General features: G+C 29.6%; 2 protein-coding genes across 2 annotated transcripts; both read right to left on the reverse strand.

Moving 5' to 3' along the window:
• Window positions 1–1686: 1686 nt before the first annotated feature.
• LOC106766358 lies at window positions 1687–2424 on the reverse strand. Its single transcript, XM_014651092.1, has 2 exons — window positions 1927–2424; window positions 1687–1833 (listed from the first exon to the last, which is right to left on the reverse strand). The coding sequence occupies exons 1-2, from the start codon at window positions 2422–2424 to the stop codon at window positions 1687–1689; spliced, it is 645 nt and encodes a 214-aa protein (XP_014506578.1).
• A 6785-nt stretch (window positions 2425–9209) lies between these two features.
• On the reverse strand, window positions 9210–11806 carry LOC106765818 (cytochrome P450 71A1). Its single transcript, XM_014650563.2, has 2 exons — window positions 10823–11806; window positions 9210–9945 (listed from the first exon to the last, which is right to left on the reverse strand). Exons 1-2 carry the CDS (start codon window positions 11762–11764, stop codon window positions 9328–9330), a joined length of 1560 nt encoding a protein of 519 aa, XP_014506049.1. The 5' UTR covers window positions 11765–11806; the 3' UTR covers window positions 9210–9327.
• Between the last annotated feature and the right edge of the window lie 8351 nt (window positions 11807–20157).

Below are 20157 nucleotides of genomic sequence, written 5' to 3' on the forward strand. Positions count from 1 at the left end.
TAGTGCTTCCTGACAACTAGCAGGTTCACAAATGGCTACATTACATCTTTGATAGATTTCAGTCAATAGCCTTGTGCCCCTAATTGGAGGTTCATCTTCCAATTCATTCTGCAACAACTCTNTGGTTTGCTCTCCAGGATGATTATCTNGTATATTGTGAAAGGATTCAGTTGTGCTTTGTGAATTCTTCCATTCCCATTGTTGTCCTTCATTGAAATGCACATCTCTAGTGATAGTCATCTTTTCGGTTTGAGGATGATAAACTTTGTAGGCTTTCGAAACTNTACTGTATCCCACAAAAATGCCCGGAATTGCCTTTTTGTCAAGTTTATCACGCTTAACCTGAGGAACATGTGCAAAAAAAACACAACCAAATACTTTAAGAAAGGTTAGAGAAGGCTTATATTCATACCAAGCTTCAAATGGAGTTTTGTCTTTCAAGGCTTTAGTTGGAAGCCGATTTTGCAAGTAAACCGCTGTATTACCAGCTTCTGCCCAAAATGTTTTTGGTAGCTCCTTCTCATGTAACATGCATCTAGCCATCTCCATTATCGATCTGTTTCTCCTTTCACTAACCCCATTTTGTTGAGGAGTGTAAGGAGTTGTTAATTGATGCTCAATCCCAACTTCTTCACAGAATTGATTGAATTTAGTTGATGTATATTCCTTCCCATTGTCTGACCTTATAAATTGAATCTTGTAGCCACTTTGAGTTTCTACCATTTTCTTGTATTTCATAAATACTCCAGCCACTTCATGCTTGAATTTCAAGAAAAAAATCCAGCACATTCTTGTAAAATCATCTATGAACAGAACAAAGTAAAGACTACCTTGTAGTGATGGTGTTCTTTGGGGTCCTGCTACATCAGTGTGAATTAGTTGCAACTTTTGAGAGGCTCTCCAAGCTGATTTGGGAAATGTCTTCCTGTTTTGTTTACCAAATTGACAAGCATTACAATTTGGCAAATTATCGGAAAATATTGGTACACCTGTTGACATGTCATTCTTCTTTATTTTTAACATTCTTTCAAGATGACAATGACCAAGTCTCTTATGCCAGAGTTCTGTAGGACTGAANTNAGTGTAATAGGCTGCCTGCTCCTCCTCTGTTGGATCAAATGAGAAGCTTTTANCTCTNATTTTAATTTTTAGAATTTCCCGGCCAGCAATGTCATAAATAAGGCAATGTTGATGTTCAAAGGACACTTTAAATCCCTTTTCCATCAACTGACCTACACTTAGCAAATTTTGATCAATGTCAGGTACATAAAGAACATTTGAGATCGTTATTGTACCTGTGCTCGTTGAAATTACTATGGTTCCTTTTCCTTTTGCAGAAATATAGCTACCATTTCCAATTCTGACTTTCGAGACTTTAGTGGGCTTCAAGTCCTTGAATAGAGTTTTGTCATATGTCATATGGTTGGTACACCCACTGTCAACNAGCCAGCATTCTGAGTTGCCCCTTGCTGAAAAACATGCTGCAGTAAAAATGTGATCTTCTTCGTCTTGCTCAACAACTTGGGCATTGGCTTCATGTTGTTGAAGTTTGCTTCTACAAATGACANCTTCATGGCCAAGCTGATTGCATTTACTGCACTTCGCTTCTGGTCTTTTCCAACATCTAAATGGTGGATGTCCCATTTTTCCGCAATGCTTACAAGGTGGATAATTTTTCTTTTTATCCTAGCCTTTGTTTGTAATATCTTCACTGCTTGTTGGCTGAAATTTCTTGAAGCTTTTCTTCTTACTGGTTCCAGCAACTTGATGCTTTACTGGTAAAGCATCTTCAACCACATGTTCTTGCCTCATAAGCCTCCGTTGCTCTTGGGCCTGCAAAGCATGTAACACTTCCGCCAAAGTAATCTTGGACAGATTCTTTGTGTTTTCCAATGAGGCAATAGACGCTTAGTACCTTTCTGGCACTGTCACAAGGATTTTCTCGACGATTCTGGAGTCCGCAAAGTCACTGTCCAACAACTTTATTTTGTTGGCAATGCCCAATAACGTGTTTGAGTACTCCTTGATTGTCTCTGACTCTTTCATCCTTTGCATCTCAAATTCCCTCCTTAGATTCAACACTTGCATGCTTTTTATTCTGTCATCTCCTTCATATTCTTCCTTCAAAAAATCCCAAATTTTTTTTGGTGATTTAAGAGTTATGATTCTGGTGAAGATCAATTTTGTAACACCAGAAAACAAGGATGACTTTGCCTTTGCCTTCTTTGTTTTTTGTTCCTTATGATTTTTGATTTGAGCCAAGGTAGGGTTCTCTGGCAGCGGTTGAACAGTGTAATCCTCTTCCACAGCTTCCCACAAATCCAGTCCCTCTAGATAGGACTGCATTTTTACTGCCCACATTTCATAGTCTTCCCCGTTAAAGATGGGAAGTGTTACTGGAAAGGAAGTTGACTCTCCTTCCATTCTACAGGTCCCTTAAGAAAAATATGCTCTGATACCAATTTGTTGGATTAATAGAAGAAAAAGAAGCAACGGGAAAATGAAGAAGGAAGACGGTGGAGAATTCCTTAATTCTGGAAAAGGATTATTTTATTTAATATATCCCAGATACATTTATAATGATAAAATTGAAAGCATCTACGTAGCAATAACAGTTTTCAGAAACCACGCAGTAGCAGTTTCTAGAAACGTGGATAAGGAGAGCTCCTAAAGTGTAGCAACTAATAAATTAAAATAAATTGAAATAAAAGAAGACAGTTACAAAAAATATAATTTTAACAGTTGTTTGTTTTACTGTTCTTCGTTACCTTAATTTTATGTTTTACTCTTCCTTTTAATTAAATTCCCTTCTTATGCTTTCTTAGAAGCCTTGGCTTCGAAATAAATAAATAAATATATATATATATATATATATATANAAATAAATAAATAAATATATATATATATATATATATATATATATATATATATATATATATATATATATATTTTCCTATTACATCATAATCAATCATTTATAGTCTACCTTATTATACTTCGTAGGTGGTTAATCACTCCAGTGTTTCAAATAAAAAAATTTAACGTTAATTTCAGACTCAATTATTTTGTGTCCAACTTAAACGAAAATAAAATATCTCTCGTTGTGGTAAGACTCAATAACAATTGAGTTGATAAAAGTGTGTTAAGATAAATAAATGAGACAAATATATCATATTGTAATAGAAACAAAATTAGCGGTTAGAAATTCAAATATAAATTAAAAATTATCACAAAAATGAATAATTTAAGTAAAACAAACAACGACGTATTGACATTAAAATTTTATATTGGGAATGATGTTATGTCTCTCTTATATGAATAACTATAGTTAATGTCTTCCGTTCACACCAACAAAAGATTTTCAACAAAAGTAACGTGTGATGTAATACGATATAAAATAATTAAATTTATTGAATAAGGGTATAAAAATATTTATATTAGCTGTATAAATAAATTAAGTTCTTTATTCTTACATAAATTTGAAGATTTAGTTTTATATGCTTAAAATATTTGTGTCACTTTACTTGAATTGCATACATTTAGTGGCAGACTTTTCTAGGATTGAACGGTTTGTACATGCCCTTTGCAGAATAAAATATAGAAAAATATTCTTTGACACATAAATTTTTTACATTCATTTGATATTATTTTCTTTATTTTGTATTCTTTTTTTTCTTAAAAAATACAAAAATTATACTTTTATGATCATTTTATCCTTGTAGTGTGTTAAATGAATATAAAAGTGTGTCATAGTATCACTACTCTAAAATATAAGTGCACATTTAATATTATTGTTTGAGTAATGATTCTTTGACACACCTAAATTTTTTACATCTATTTGATATTATCCTTACTTTTTACTCTTTTTTCTTGAAATAATACAAAAATTTATACTTTTATGACTATTTTATCCTTGTAATATGTGTAAAATGAATATAATTAATGTTTATAATACTATTACTCTTGTTTTATATATATATTTATGTTGTTCTGATTTTTGTCAATTTTTAATTTTTTATTTTGATTGATCATGTGTTTTTATATTTTCAGTTCATTGGATTGATTTTTGTTATATTTTATATAGTTGAACGTTGATTCCATCTCATATTTTATTTTATTTGATGACAAGTATTATAAATATTTGAAATAATCTCCATTCCCTTTGAATCCACCACTGCATATATCCGTGAGTGACTAGATCTAATAATAACATAATCAAATGAAAAGAGTAATAGAACCACTGCGACAGCTACTTTGGCACTTCTGGTGTTAGAAAAATGATTATGAATGGTGAGCCAACACGTGAATTTGTAGAACTGCGTAGCTTTCATTTCACTATTTTATTATATATCATCGTCATTAATTTGATTTGTAGGGTTATGTTCTGATTGTAGTTACCAAGCCAGAATTTTGTCTGTATAGGCAACGTTTGAAGATTTACAGTGGACAATAATTTCTTTTCTATGTATGATATATTTCCTATACTTTACACTAATCCGTTGGGTACAGGTTACTATGATTACGTAAATATGCCCTAACTTGATTTATATTGCTTCCTTTTTTTTAATAAATATCTTTTAATTCATAGGACTTTAAGCTTTCCACTTTTATAGGCTTTGAATTTAAGATCTATTTCACATCAAATGAATAATAACATATTACTTTCTTTGCTTAAGTGACCAACAAAACACAACATCATGATCAATGCTTTATGTAATTAACATTTTAATGAAGACTTTGTTTTTCGGATAGAGACTATGTAGGCGGTGGCATTGTCCTTTGGTAGCTTGCTAGGGCTGGATTGGACAAAATCCCAAAGTCACCAACAAGTTATTGCACTCCAACAAGTCTTACCTAAAACAATTATTGGATTACTATTATTTTTATTTTTAAATATTATCACCAAGATTTTTTTAATGGTTTAAATGTACTTTTTAATCTTATATTTGAAATTAATTTTTTATTTATTTTAAATCTTAATACGTTTTTCCAAACTTGAAAAAAATATTAGTCATTTAATTTAATATTATTAATTCTATAAAGAATTATATTTATTTATTATTAAAATTTGAAGACGAGATTATATCAAATTATAAAACAAAAATAAATTTCATATTCATGTCAAAGTTTGAGAATTAAAAATATGTTTAACTTTTTAATTAGCAAATAACATTACACAAGGTTCCCTCCCAAATAAACAAGGCTCGTCTCCCAAATAAAACAATATCCTGACTGACCAAAATAAAATAATATTCCGACTAAAGATAATTTGCAATAAGACTTTAAATTTTAGTGTGTGTGTGCATATATATATATATATATATAACATATAGAAAATATATAAATATAATATAGAGAATAAAATGTTCATTTATTTTTATTTTATTAAAAAATTATGACTTTTTTGTCTTTAAATTTTCTCTAGAGTAGATAAATTAGTTATATTATACAAGAGAATATAAACTCAAGTGGATAGCAATAAATATTTAGTTAAGCTTTTGTGTTTTTCTTATATTAAGAAATTTCCTTTTTTTCTTTCTTTTTTTAATTATTAAAAGAATTATAATATATTAAATTATTAGATATAAAGATGTTTATTGGGTTGGGTTATTTAATAATTCAATTTTATTCAACTTAATGCAATTATATTAAGTTAAGTTTAATTTTTAATTGAATCAAATTCGATTCAAACCAAACTAACTCATTCTTAGGAGAGTTGGATGATTGTTTAATTTGGGCAACTCAAGACTCACCCTTAGATTTACTCTTACATTCTGTTATTGATAAATTGTATTATATTTTTCTTATATGTTTTGAATTAGATTGCACAAACCTATGACTTCACTTATTGGATTAATTTTAGCAAAAACTAAATTATTCAAAATGTTGATCTAATTGACTCAACCCAATTTAACTTCCTCAATAATTAAATTAGGTGGATGGAATTTAAGATAAAAAAATATGTATAAATCGAACCATTTATTTGTTTTATTTGTAATTGAGCATTAATATGTTTAAACCAAATTTAAAAATTAAAATGTTGGTTATTTGTATAATAGTAGTCATTGATATAATTTTGAAAATTAATTAAATTTGAGTATTTTATTTATAGGAACTAAATTATATTAAATTGTACATGCTAATAAATTATGAGAACTTTCATTTTAGATAAAAGACTTCGTTTGTACATACTAATGAATTATGGAAAAAGTTTTTCTAAAACGTAGGGTCTCACCTTCAATTACAAAAATAGAATTACATTACATGATTCACGTAGTTTATAATGTACATAATTATTGATCGAAGTTGGATAAATGCAATTTTAGATTAGCTCAGAGCATAAAAAGAAAGTTGATGAGTTATTGCTTACTCAACAAAATAGAAAACCTGTCAGTAAGACATATCATTTCATATGTTTGTTGTCTGAATGAGATGCATGATGCCCTTTGGGAGATAAGTGATTACATATTTATCTTTGTTATTATCAACAATTATACAATATTCACATTACACAGAGAAATATTAGATATTCCAATTATGTCAAAAAGCAAATGCTTTTAAAGAAGAGATGACAAACATTTAGAAAAAAATTATATGTGATGTTGGTGAAGAACATTGTCAAAGAATATATGTATGACTCTTTCAAGTATAATTTGGAGCAACAACTGAATATAGAATACAATAATTTTACAAAGTTGTAGCGTCTTTAAGATTATTGAATTTATGGTTAAAAATGTTTTTAGTCTTTAAACTTCAACACATAATTGGAGTTCGTCCATGTCTCAAACTTTGATATAGTTTGGTACTCAAGCTTTAAACATAAATAGATATAGTTCTCTTAACCTAATTGCAATAAATGTTGTTGACGTGTTAAACGTACATTTCATACTAGCGTTTAAGGTATTTACACCATTTGACACGTTTTGACTCAAATGTTTACCTGGAACGTCGTTTAACACCTAAAACAATTTTAATGTCATTAGTTAAGATGGCTAAATTCATTTATTTTTAAAGTTAAGAAAGCAAAATGTATCAAAGTTTGGACAGTAACAAATTTCAGTTTTTCATCCAAGTTTAAAGATTAAAATCATATTTAACCAAAAAGTGTATATTGAATCAGAACTTGTTTAGCACACTTTCTTAATAGAATCTTGATGTATATAAACCCAAATTGATCCTTGATTATTCAACAAACTTTTTGGATGCTCCTGTAATCAAAACTCAATGAAACAGTTAGTTATGAAATTGATTGCAATTCAATTGTTTTTGAAACAACACACAAGACAATTATTCATAGGAATTTATGAATCTTGACATAATATAATTACAAAATCTTATGTAATCTGTTAAGCTTTTCCTTATGTTTTAACATATTCTCTCAAGTTTGCTTCTGTTTTGATTTAACAGATTATACAACGTACATACAATTGATTATATAATTCTCATTAGCCGGTAATAAGTTCATTTGACCGTTAAAACAGTTTAGGCTATTAAATGAAATTGATTTTGACATATGAAACATACTTAATCGATTATGAAACTTATGTAATCAATTATGTCAACACTTAAGCAAATTTTCAAATCAATTTTTATTCTAATAAACAGATCAGTATACTAAACATATATTGACATAGCTTCCTGTTTTAATCGATTATACAATTTATATAATTGATTATTATGCAACTATTTGCCCATGTTAAGCATACAAGTGATATGGAGAAATCTAACAGATTATATACATTGTTAAATTGATTATTTATACCAGAAATGATCTATTCAATATGTTTAATGCATGATTCATTTACAAAAAATGAATGCATATATAAAGCACAATCATAATGATGATAAAACAATTGTTATGTCATTTGTTGTACAAGAAACTATAAAATCATTCTTTTGTTCATCATCAAAAATATAGATATAAAGGGTAGGTTTAGCTCCCCCTATCAACAATGTTAACCACGACGTTCGGTTGTTTTTTTACTAAAACGATAACAAGGTAAGCGATATGCAACATCTTTTAACACCTAATACTATAACCATGAAGGAAATAAGCTAAACCAAATGTATTGAAATATTCTTATATGATCATCTTTAGTAAACCATGGATAATTTTCTAGATGCAATTGATATGGACTCCATTTTAGTTAAGTCATTCCTACCTAATCAATTTGATTTGGTGGGTATTGCCAAATTTGATGACGCTTTTTCAAATCACGTTCTAAAAAATTTTCAAATTCATTATATATATCTCTATGACCTTTAGAGAGTTTATTTTCACTTTCTTAAATTTTTGGATTTTCATGAAATTTATCAAGTTTGGTTGACATATGCATTTTTTCATCTTCATCACAAGCATTCCTCTTAAAAAAAACCAATTCTTTTACTCTTTATCATAACTTTTCTAATATAAATTTATCACCTCACACCTATTTAAAAAGAGATAAATTTATAACCGTCCAATGGTACACGGCATACATGTCTTTTCTTTCATGCAATTAGAGAATTTCTCAACATCCCAAATTAAATCCCAAAACCAAGACTAATATTTCAAGAAGATTAACAACATTTAAATGATTAGATTCTCTTATCTTAAAGAAAATTTCTAATATTGCTTTTCTCTTACATACTTTCAAAGCCTAAAATAACTCTATTCACACAAGGAAGAGTTCAATCAACTATTAGAACATGATTTTATGATATCTAAAAATAGAGATATACTTATAACATAGAAAAATCACATACAAGAGAAAATGAAATTGCTATTTTGTTTTGAAAAGGATAAGAAATTGATGGTGAAAATTGAGATAAAGAGGAGGTGAGAAAGAGAAATGAAAGAAATAAGAAAAATAAATTGCATAGGGGAGAGGGGATTGGCTGTGCATGGTTTTACAAGTTTCTAAAAAGAAATAAAAAACTTTTCTAATAAGTAATATATAATATATAAATATGATTTTAATATATATATATATATATATATATATATATATATATATATATATATATATATGTATAATAAAATGAGAAAACTTTGATAGTTGTAAATTCCCCTTCATAACCAACATCCGTAATTGTTTATATTGACACACAATTACCTTTCAAATAATGTTGACATCAATTTACGAGAAAAAAACACATTTAATTCTTTTAAACAAAATAAAAACTAAAGAATAAAAACTCACATTAAATCAATTCTACAAATAATGGGATGAAAATACTAAGTCTAATATTTATATAACAACATATATACTTATCCAACTAGTACAACAAGTATAGATAGGGTGTCGTCACAATATAACAAAAAGAGAACATATAGTAGAACTTGACTTAAGATGAAAAGGCTTTTGGTTTGAGGAGAAGTGGTAGTTTCTTTGAGACAACAAGTCCAAATATCTCGCTCATGTCTATATCAAGTGTGCCAGTATCAGTTTCAGGCAACTTCCAGTCGAACCAATAAAGAAGATTAGCAAGCACATACTCAATTGAACTAATTGCAAAACTCATTCCAGGACATCCTCTTCTTCCAAAACCAAATGGAATAAAGTGAAAGTTTTCTTGATTTTTGAAATCAAAATCACTGTTTTCAAATCTCTCTGGCAAAAACTCTTGAGGACGATCCCAAAGTTTAGGATCCATTTGCATTGCCCATGCATTGATATATACCGTTGTTTTTGCAGGAATATCGTATCCATTTAGTTTAACATCAGACATTGTTACTCGAGGAGCCAAAAGAGGAGTTGGAGGGTGCAACCTTATAGTTTCTTTAACTACACATTTTAGAAATCGCATTTCATTCACATCATTCTCTTCCACCTTTGATTTATCACCTACTACTCTCCTCACTTCTTCTTGCACTTTATTCATTGTGCTTGGGTTCCTCATAAGTTCTGACATGGCCCATTCTAATGTGGCTGCAGTTGTGTCGGTACCTCCCAGAAACATGTCCTAAAAAATTAACAATTTAAATTTGAATAATAATAGCATGATATACTTTTACATTCAATTGACACATAATACAAGAGTAAAATAGTCTAAAAAGTGTAAAATTTTATGGAAAATAATATTTTGACACCAATTTTTTGACATCATTTTGACATTGCACATGTATCAATGTGGTTGGACGATTTTAAATTAAAAAAAAAAATTGGTTTTTTTCTTTCAAATATGCTCTTGTCTCAGCTTTTTTTAATTTGAAATCGTCCAACCACTTTTGACAGTGTGCAGTGTCAAAATAGTGTCAAAAATTGATGTCAAAATATCATTTTCCAAATTTTATAGTTTTTCAAGAAAAAAAAATAAAAAATAAGTAAAAATAATGTTGAATATAAAATATTTAGGTGTATTAGATAATCATTTATCTTTAAATTTTCATTGAACTTAACAATGACAACAATATAAAATTTTCAATTGTAAACGAAGCCTTCCATATGTATTCGCCTGGTGAACAACTATCAAGATATGGATAATCAATAAAAGCTGAATGCTATTATATGACCAAGACATTAAAAGTTGACAAAGACAATATAAGTGACAGAAAATGGACTGATCTGTACATATCAACTGCCACAAGCGATGCAGTCCACGAAAAATAAACACGTTGGTGGTGACCATATTTATTACATGAACATAAAACTATCTAATCTATATAGACATAAGCAGAATATACTTAAATATATTATTATTATAATATGGTTCTCAAAGGTTTATTTTAATTTTAAAATGTTATTTTATATATATTACGTGCCATATATATACGTGTAACTGTGAGCTAGAGCTACGGAAAAAAATTACGAGTGAGTATAAGATGGGACTAAAAAGATACCGTTATCAGTGATTTGATGTCATTTTTGGTGAACTCGTATCCCAGCGTGTTATCCTCGTGATGGTTGAGGAGAATATCCAAGAAATCTTTCATTTTGGAGTGCTCACCTTCTCTTCTCGTCCTCAAACGTTCTGCAATTGCTTCCTCAAATAAAGCATCCATTGCTGCAGCTGTGGCCTTGTATTTCTGAATTTTTCCAGTAACAACATCAACCCAACCCAGCCAAGGGAAGTAATCTCTAACAGTGAAAGCTGCAATATGAATCATGGCTTCCCTTGCCAACACTTTCACTCTGCTGTAACCATCTCCTGCAAACTTCCTTCCAAGAGCACATTTACACACGATACTATTTGTTGTTGACATAATCATCTCACTCAGATTCACGTAACTGACATCGTTCGTGCTTGCTTCACGTAACTTTTTCACCAACTCCCCAGCTTCTTCTTCTCTGATGACTCGAAATGATTGCACCCTTTTGGTGGTCAAAAGTTCAAGAACACATATTTTTCTTTTCAGTCTCCAGTTTTCTCCATAGAGTGAGAAGCCAACATCTGTGCATCCATAGAGTAAGATTTTAGAGGAAGTGTTTTGGGGTCGGTCCGAAAAGGCTAGGTCATGTGCTTTGGTTATTTCGGTGACCAAATCTACAGATGAAACGACGAGGGTTGGAGTTTGCATCTGTCCCAACTGCAACATCATTATATCTCCATATTTTAGAGAGAGATCTCGAAGAGCTCGATGTGGCAGTGTCCCAAACTGATGCAGATTGCCTATGAATGGGAGCTTTGGGGGAGATGGTGGCAGATTCAGATTGGTTTTGGGTTTGGATCTTCTTGCGAGCTTAAAGAATAACAGAACACCGATGAAGAAGGAAAGAGCAAGATAGAAGGTAGAAGAGAATGCTTCTTCCATTTGCTCAAAAGTCCTCTGTTTAAGAGCCATTTATTTTTTTCGACCAACATACACTTATTAGACTACATTTATAAGCATACATAACATGGCTTTCGACTAATGCAAACTTTAAATATTATTAACATTTATTACCTATTATTATTTGTATTTTTTTATTATTTGTCTACCCAGACATCAGTGAATAAGAGGATGATATATAAAACAAATTATTTATAAATGATAACAGAAAACAAAAATGACAAATAAAATATATTTTTATAGACTAAAAGTTTGTAAATAAAGTAAACAATACATTTGAATTTATGTGTAATCAAGTTTATGTAAAAGTTTAGGTTTCATTTTTATTTTTTCAAATATTTATGTATATGCATATGGGAGGGGTGAAGGTGAAGGTCTCACGCAAGCGAACACAGCCTTAATTTTCTTAGAATAATTCTTTTAGTAGTGATAAGATCCGAAAGTTGAAATTTGTCTGTGTGGCCAATGTTTGCACTTGGATTGAGATCGATAGATGATTCTAGACCCTTATCGATAAAATAATATCTTTTAAAACAATTCTTACATACATATACTTTGCCTTTTTTTATAAATAAAAATAATAAAATATTTCCTTATGAAAAATTCACCCAATAATTTTATTAATAGGTTTTTTACAAATATAGTGGTGAAATAGACAGAAAATTATCAAGATAATGTACATAATCAATGGTGTAAAGAATGTTCAACAGATTCATAATACAAATAAGAAAAGCTCGTAACTTGATTGAAAGACGCAGTAGACGTGCCTTGAGTGAAAGATGCAGTAGACATACCTTTTGAGGAGAAGTTGCAGCGAAGGAACACCAAGCGAAAGAAAACCAAGCCAAATGAAAAAGGTAACACAAAAAAAATAGAAGGAGATCCATGTTATTTAGTGGAGGTTTTTTTTTTCGATTTACGGGGTTTTTTACCCTCTGCAAAGTAATTTCAGAAGATTTTTCAAACTGTCGCAGTTTGAGTCGCTACAATCTATCTGTGGGGGTTTTCTACAACTCCTAGTATTATATTCAATTTGCAAAGGTTTTTTTGTGGATGATGAAAACCTCCTCTATTACTAGCTATTATTTTGTGGAAGTTTTTAACCTCTTTTATTTTCAACTATTTGATTACAAAAAATACCTATATTTGTTACACTAAATTTTGAGATTAATATATGCTATTAAATTTGAAACTTATACCGTAGAAGTTGTAGCCTTCCTCATTTGTATTATTTAGTTTGAGGTTTATTACTTTATTTTGCTAGCATTATTTATTTTATGTCAACATTTGAGGTGTTTATATTTTTGGGTCAAAAATATTTATTTGTAACAATATTAAATCATATTAATGTCACAAAAGATATCACAAATTCATATAATTCCATTGCCAAATGGTCATAGTAACATAAATAAAAATTAAAATAAAATTCATCCTTACAACTTAATCAATAAGTACTCAAAATTCATAATAAACTAGATATAATTATATATATCCTAAAAAAATATCATAAGTTCCCTAAATGTTACTTCCGTCAGATGATTGTCTTGTATCCAAAGGAGACTTAAACTCATTTGTATCACCAACTTGCTAAAATAATAAAAAATAATAATAAAATAAACAATGATATATTATCATAATCATGAAAATTCAGAATTTCCTAGGAAATGGAATGTAGGAATATCAAGAAATATGGCTAGTGGGCAAGAGCCATGGCAAATTTAGAAAGATTATTCAATGAGCTCTTGGAAGGATTATTCAATGAACAATTTAGAAGACAGATGTAGGATTATTCAACTGGCTTTTAGGTCATGTTGAAGGATTATTCAATGAACAATTTAGAAGACTTTATGATTATGGTCATGAGCTCCTGAAAACAAATCCAGGTACGACAATACAAATTAAAGTTGATAACAGTAATGGTAAGGTCATATTCCAAAGATTTTATGCATGCTTGAAGGCATGCAAGGATAGCTTTGTTTGTTGTAGACCTATTATTGGGTTGGATGGATGCTTTTTGAAAGGCAAGTATGGAGGGGGGTTACTAACAGCAGTGGGAAGAGATGGAAACGACCAAATGTTGCCCATAGCATATGTTGTTGTTGAGGAAGAAAACAAAGAGTCCTGGACTTGGTTCTTGGAGCTTCTAATTGAGGACCTTGGTGGGAAAGTTGTCTGTGCAGGAATCACATTTATTTCAGACCAACAAAAGGTCAGTCAATGATCAATTTCTTCTACATATAACTTAATATCTTCATTACACAATACATTGTATATGTAACTCAATATGTTGAACATGTCAAGGTTTTTTGAAAGCTTTTCAAGATCTTCTACCTTGGGTAGAACAAATATTTTGTGTTAGGCATTTATATTCAAATTTCAGAAAAACATTTCCTGAAAAAAAACCTTAAACGTCTCATGTGGAGGGCAGCAATAGCCACACATCCACAACAATGGGAAGCTGAAATGAGGAATATTAAAGACATAAATGTAGACGCCTTTAAATACTTGCTTGTCATTCCACCTAGGTATGTATCTCAGTTCTTATAATTATTTGATATACTCATAGTTCATATTTAAATACTTGACAAGTTATATTTACTTATGCCAGGTTTTGGTCTAGATCTAGATTCACCTCTAGATCACAATGTGACACTCTTGTGAACACCATGTGTGAGGTCTTTAATAGTGTGCTAGTTGGTAGTAGGTCTAAGCCTATTATTAGCATGTTAGAAGACATTAGGGTTTACATTATGAAGAGATGGGCTGCCAACAGGACAAAGATGACATCATATCAAGCTTCAGTCTGCCCTAAGGTTTGGAACAAATTTGAGAAGGAGTCATGGTTAAGTAGATATTGGTTACCAAGGTAACTTTAATAAACTCTATGTTCTCAATTGTGTGTTAAATTGAGCCAGCTAAGTAGGCATGGTTAAGTAGGCATTTATATTGATCCAGCTAACTTTGTTCTCAATTGTGTGTTAAATACAAGTGGTCAAGAGAAAAATTATTTGAAGTGAAACATATTTCACAATTTGGCCAGCAATTTGTTGTGAATGTTGACACCATAGACTACACATGTGGGAAATGGACAATTACTGGCATTCCTTGTACTCATGCCATAACTACAATGAAATTCTTGAATATAAATGCAGAAGATTACATTGGGCACTGGTTTAGGAAGTCTACCTATGAAGAGACTTACAACACCATTATTAACCCTATCAATGGTCAACATATCTGGGATGTTACACCCTATTCAGATATATTACCACTAAAGAAGAGGACAATGCCAGGAAGGCCCAAGAAGAAACGAAGACTGGAGGAATGGTAGTTGAAGAAGAATGACAGTGAATTAAGAAAGGGTGGTCAAAGAAAAAGATGTGCCATCTGCAAAGAACTTGGACACAACAAAAAAGGTTGTCCACAAAGACCTATTGCCCAATCTGCTGAACAAACAGAAGTCACCCAAGCTTCAGCAACAGATGTTCCAATAACTCAACAATCCACTATGCTTGGTATTGAACGTGGTCCTCAACAACCAGAACCCACTGTGCTTGGTACTGACCTTGGTCCTCAACAACCAGAACCAATTGTGCTTGGTACTGACCTTGGTCCTCAACAACCAGAACCCAGCCAACCTTCAGCAACACAAGTTCCTATTACTCACGAAACAACTATGCCTATATCTCATGAATGATCTGATGTAGTACACTTAATTATATTTTGTAGCAATTGTTTGCACTATTATTTTGAAGACACTTTGTTATAATGTAATCTTAATGTATTTTGGATATGAATGTTGATGTATTTTGGATATCATTTTGAACATATTCAGTTATGATGTAAGACAATGATTTTGGTTATGACGAAGTGATTATTGCCCACTTTCCTTATCAGTCCTGATCTTTATTGCTCATTGACTTATCATGTTTGTTTTCCACTTAAATTACAAATATAATTAAAACAAATTAAATAAGAGACAACATCACTGTAATCACTAACCTTCATAAATAAAAGACACATTACATAAAACTCAAGTTTCATTACTGAAATCAAATAACATTGGTAATACAAGTTTCAACCAACTTTCATCAACATTGCTATAAGAAATATCAATTGCTGAATATAACTATTGAATAAAAGTTTTAGCCAACTTTCAGCAACATTGCTAATACAATTACATTCAAAAAGAAATATCACAAACAACATCCACACTAAGAATTTCAACCACTTTTCAAACTTAACTAAGGTTTTCTCTATAAAAGTCATTCTGATCTTTTCACTATAAGTTTCTTCCATCTGCAGCACACTGTGTTCCATCCTCATCAACCCCACTTCTTCACTTCTTACACTACCACTCCTTTCTTCTACCATTGTTTCATGTCCTTCTTCAATGCACCACTGGAAGAAGTTGCAGCCAACCATTTCTTCACTCCCACCCTGTTCAACAAGAACACACACTCCTTCATGAAAACCCAAATAAATAGACAAAGATTTATGCTTATGTAAAACTCACCTTGAAGTTAGGACAACAGCATAATTTTTTCCCCTTGTTTTTTGGGGTTCTCGCAATACGAAACACTGCATTTTGACCATAGAAACATGTTGGTTTTGCACCCAACCTCCTCACACTCCCACTACTGTGTTCCATGGCAGAACCCAAACATTTACAAGAGGTTGATGCACGAGACATATCCTTATCAACACCTCAACACCACACTGTTTGGCGACCTCTTCTTCCCAAAACGAAAGAAAAGCCTCTTCTTCCCCAACGCGAAAAAATAGTTTGGATGAGAGGGGATGCCCTTAAATGTTAGGGCTTCGTCGTCCACCTAGATAAAACACATCAGGCATTCAATTTTAGTGCACAACGCCACGTGGATGAAAGATAAAATACAACTCAGCTACATTTAACGCCGTCTAAGACCAGTTAACGGTTGGGGTAAAATGTGTGCATTTTTGCAAAAAATATGACCCAATTGAGATCGAACTAGGATTTTCATACAAATATTAAGATCAAGGGAGGGTTTAAACCTATTTTAAATTCTTTAAAAAAAAAAAAAAAAAACTAATCTACTCTAACCCTATATCGAATCATGTAATTACTTTAGTCAGATTTGAAAGGAAATTTTTTTTTTACTCTTACCATTTAATTTTTGTTCTATACGAGGCTAGTAAACAATAGAATCAATATAAATATTTTTCAAATAGAACAACGATATTTTGACAATATTTTAACATTATTTACGTATCATTTTTTTATTAATCTAAAATTATTCCATAATCAATAATAACAATCATAAACACCAAAATAAACCATTCACAGAAGATACTTTTTAGGTCAATTCATCAATGACGTACAATTACCACTTCTTAAATACTGTGTCCCCCTTACATCAATTTACCCTTTAAAAATACATTTTATGTATAACAAAATTCATTTAACAAAGTTAAACAAATCAATTAAAAATGTTTTCGATTTTTTTATGCAATATATATATATATATATATATATATATATATATATATATATATATAATAACCATATTTGTTTAATTAAGATAAAAATTCTTTTCAAATTTTTTAATTTTTAGTTTAGGAATTTCAGCTTGAATGAAAATTCTTAACGCTGTGAGCGATAAAAACATTTTGTTCTGTTTTCCGTTTCTAAGAAAGTTTTTTTTTTCTTTAAATTTTGAATATTATTGTCTTCAAATTAAATAACATAATATATTTAATTTAATTTGATCATTGGAATATAGTTAATAATAATTTTTAATGAAAAACAATTGTTAAAACCCTATTACTAACTTTTATTATGATTTTTTAATCTTTAAAAGATATTTATTTTAGTTTATTTTGTGCTCTTAGACTATTATGAAAAATATAAATATTTTTATATTGATTGTCAAGAAGTTCCTGTTTTAAGAAGATTTTTTTTCGATTATTTGACGTATTTTAAAAGATTTTAATAACCCATTGTGTTGATTTTGACTGTTTTCAAGTTTCTATATACAAAAACATGTATTTTCAAACGTTTAGGTAAGTGTAAGCTTATGGAAATGGGATTGTAGTTATTTTCAAAAACTAAATTTTATTTGAAAATGAGACTTTATAGAAAAGTAGTTTTGGATTTGGTCTAATGTCCAAAATAAATTCCATGTTCACTTCATCGTGAAGCTTTATTTATACCTTTATCTAAATCGCTTTCGTCAACTATATTACGTTTTAGCATCGTCATATTATTATGTTAATAATATTTTAATTAAATTTTATATCGAAATTATTTTATAATACAAAAACTGTAGTTGGTTTGAACTTTCTACTCGTGACAGAATTTAAATGCTAGTTGAATTCTATTTCAATAATTGGTGTAAACTATATATTTAATATTGGTTAGGTGTATGTGTCCATAAATTATTTTTGTTTATTCTTTTAATGTTATCATCACATGCTATTTTTCATTAAAATATATATTGCGTGCATTTTCTGATTCTTTAAGATGTTAGAGTGACAACTATTTTATTTTATTTTTAAACATATCTGTGTGACTCAGCTTCCTACCGCATCTAAATGTGTTCTATTACGAAAAGCATCTCCATCCTTCTTTTTTTATAATTTAGACCACCCAACTTATTTTAATTAGTCGGTGGAATTTTACTTTATTGCTTTGAATTGTTGTATTTTATCTGATTTTAGAAAAAAAAATCATTACAAATTTTTAATGATAAAATTTTAAACAGATATAAAAGAGGTCAAACGTCTGATACATTAACTTTCTAACAAACTTTAACTGTTCGGATTTATAAGTAATCTTAAGTCTCAATGTCTTTTCTTATTTAAATTGTGAAAAGACATTATTTGCAAAAATCTATTACTTTTATTAATGAATGTCTAATTTTCAGATGAGCTGTTTCAGGATATATAAGACCGATTGCATAGTCAACGGTTAACAAAACATCATACGTACAAATAATAATGACTTGATTTTAGTGACACATAATTATAATAAAATATATTGATGATCTTGTTTCTCAAAGTATGTACAATATATTGTATGTGTAAAGCTGTCGTGTAAGAAGGGATTGGAAATGCATGTATATTTTATCTTTTAATCCATATAATAAGATATTGTATAAAGGTTTCGTGTATGAAGTAGATTGGAAGTATATGGATTAGATCACAGACTTTCACAATTAACTGTGAACTAAAATGGAATCCAACAGGATAGATAGAGTTAAGATAGTAAAGTTGGTTATGATAGTCTCATAATACAAATATATTAGAGGTTTCTCTTATAGAAAAATATCTCGAGATAGAGCCCCACCCTCATAAATTCGCATTCACTCTCCAACAAACTAATAAATGGATTACATCATTTTCATATCCAACATATATTATATGGATGACATAAAAAAAAAAAAAAACTGAGTTATTTTACGTTACTTATTTTTGAAATGTCAAAAGATAATTTTACGTCAGCCTAGATCATAAAAAAGCATATAAAAAATTATTTTTGCATCAGTTTAAGAAGGAATCAACATAAACATACTCTATTTATGTCAGTCAAGTTTCAAAAAAAAACAAATAGAAATTGTAACTATTCAAAAAGAATAGGTTAAAAAAAATAAAAAATCATTTTCAATTCACAAATATTTACATAGGATAATGATATTTAGACAACATTTTTTTAACAATATTTCAATATTGATTACATGTCAATATATGATTGGTCAAAAATTACTCCACAATAATGTTTATAATTATTATTATAATTCACATATCATGAATAGAGAAAATTCCTTTTATTTTCATTGGTGAGACATGACTGACAAAAATGTGTTTTATGAAGTCTTATACACTTGACTTCGATAAGAATGGTAACGCATCAAATCGGATACCGATAATATTTACTTGTTCATTTTTATAAAGGAGATAATATCTATTATTTATTTTGTTACTTGTTAATTATTCGCATTAAAAAAATTTATGAATTTTTTCGTGAACATATGATAAACACTTATAAATATTTTTTTAAAAAACTTATTTTATATTTTTTTAAATAAAGTACAAATTAAATTTAAAAAATCTATTTAAAACAAGTTCAATGGACAATTAAATAATAGTTTTAATTCTATTTCAACTTTTTCTTATTGAATCTTTTTTATCTGAAGATGCACACAAAAGGGGCATGACCTAAAGCAAATTAAGATAGAAAACAGTCCACCAACACATTCTGCAGTAAAATAACAATACACAAGAATCCCCAATGACATCTATATGTGTTGTAGATATTCTTTAAGATTGAGATGTCAAAATCAAAAGTGCTAGGAAAAACAGGGATATCTACTAAATGTAAATTGCAAAAATAAACGATAACTGGAACTCTATTAAGCTTCTCCTAA

The sequence above is a fragment of the Vigna radiata genome, chromosome 7, assembly GCF_000741045.1.
Source record: "Vigna radiata var. radiata cultivar VC1973A chromosome 7, Vradiata_ver6, whole genome shotgun sequence".
Classification (NCBI taxonomy): domain Eukaryota; kingdom Viridiplantae; phylum Streptophyta; class Magnoliopsida; order Fabales; family Fabaceae; genus Vigna; species Vigna radiata.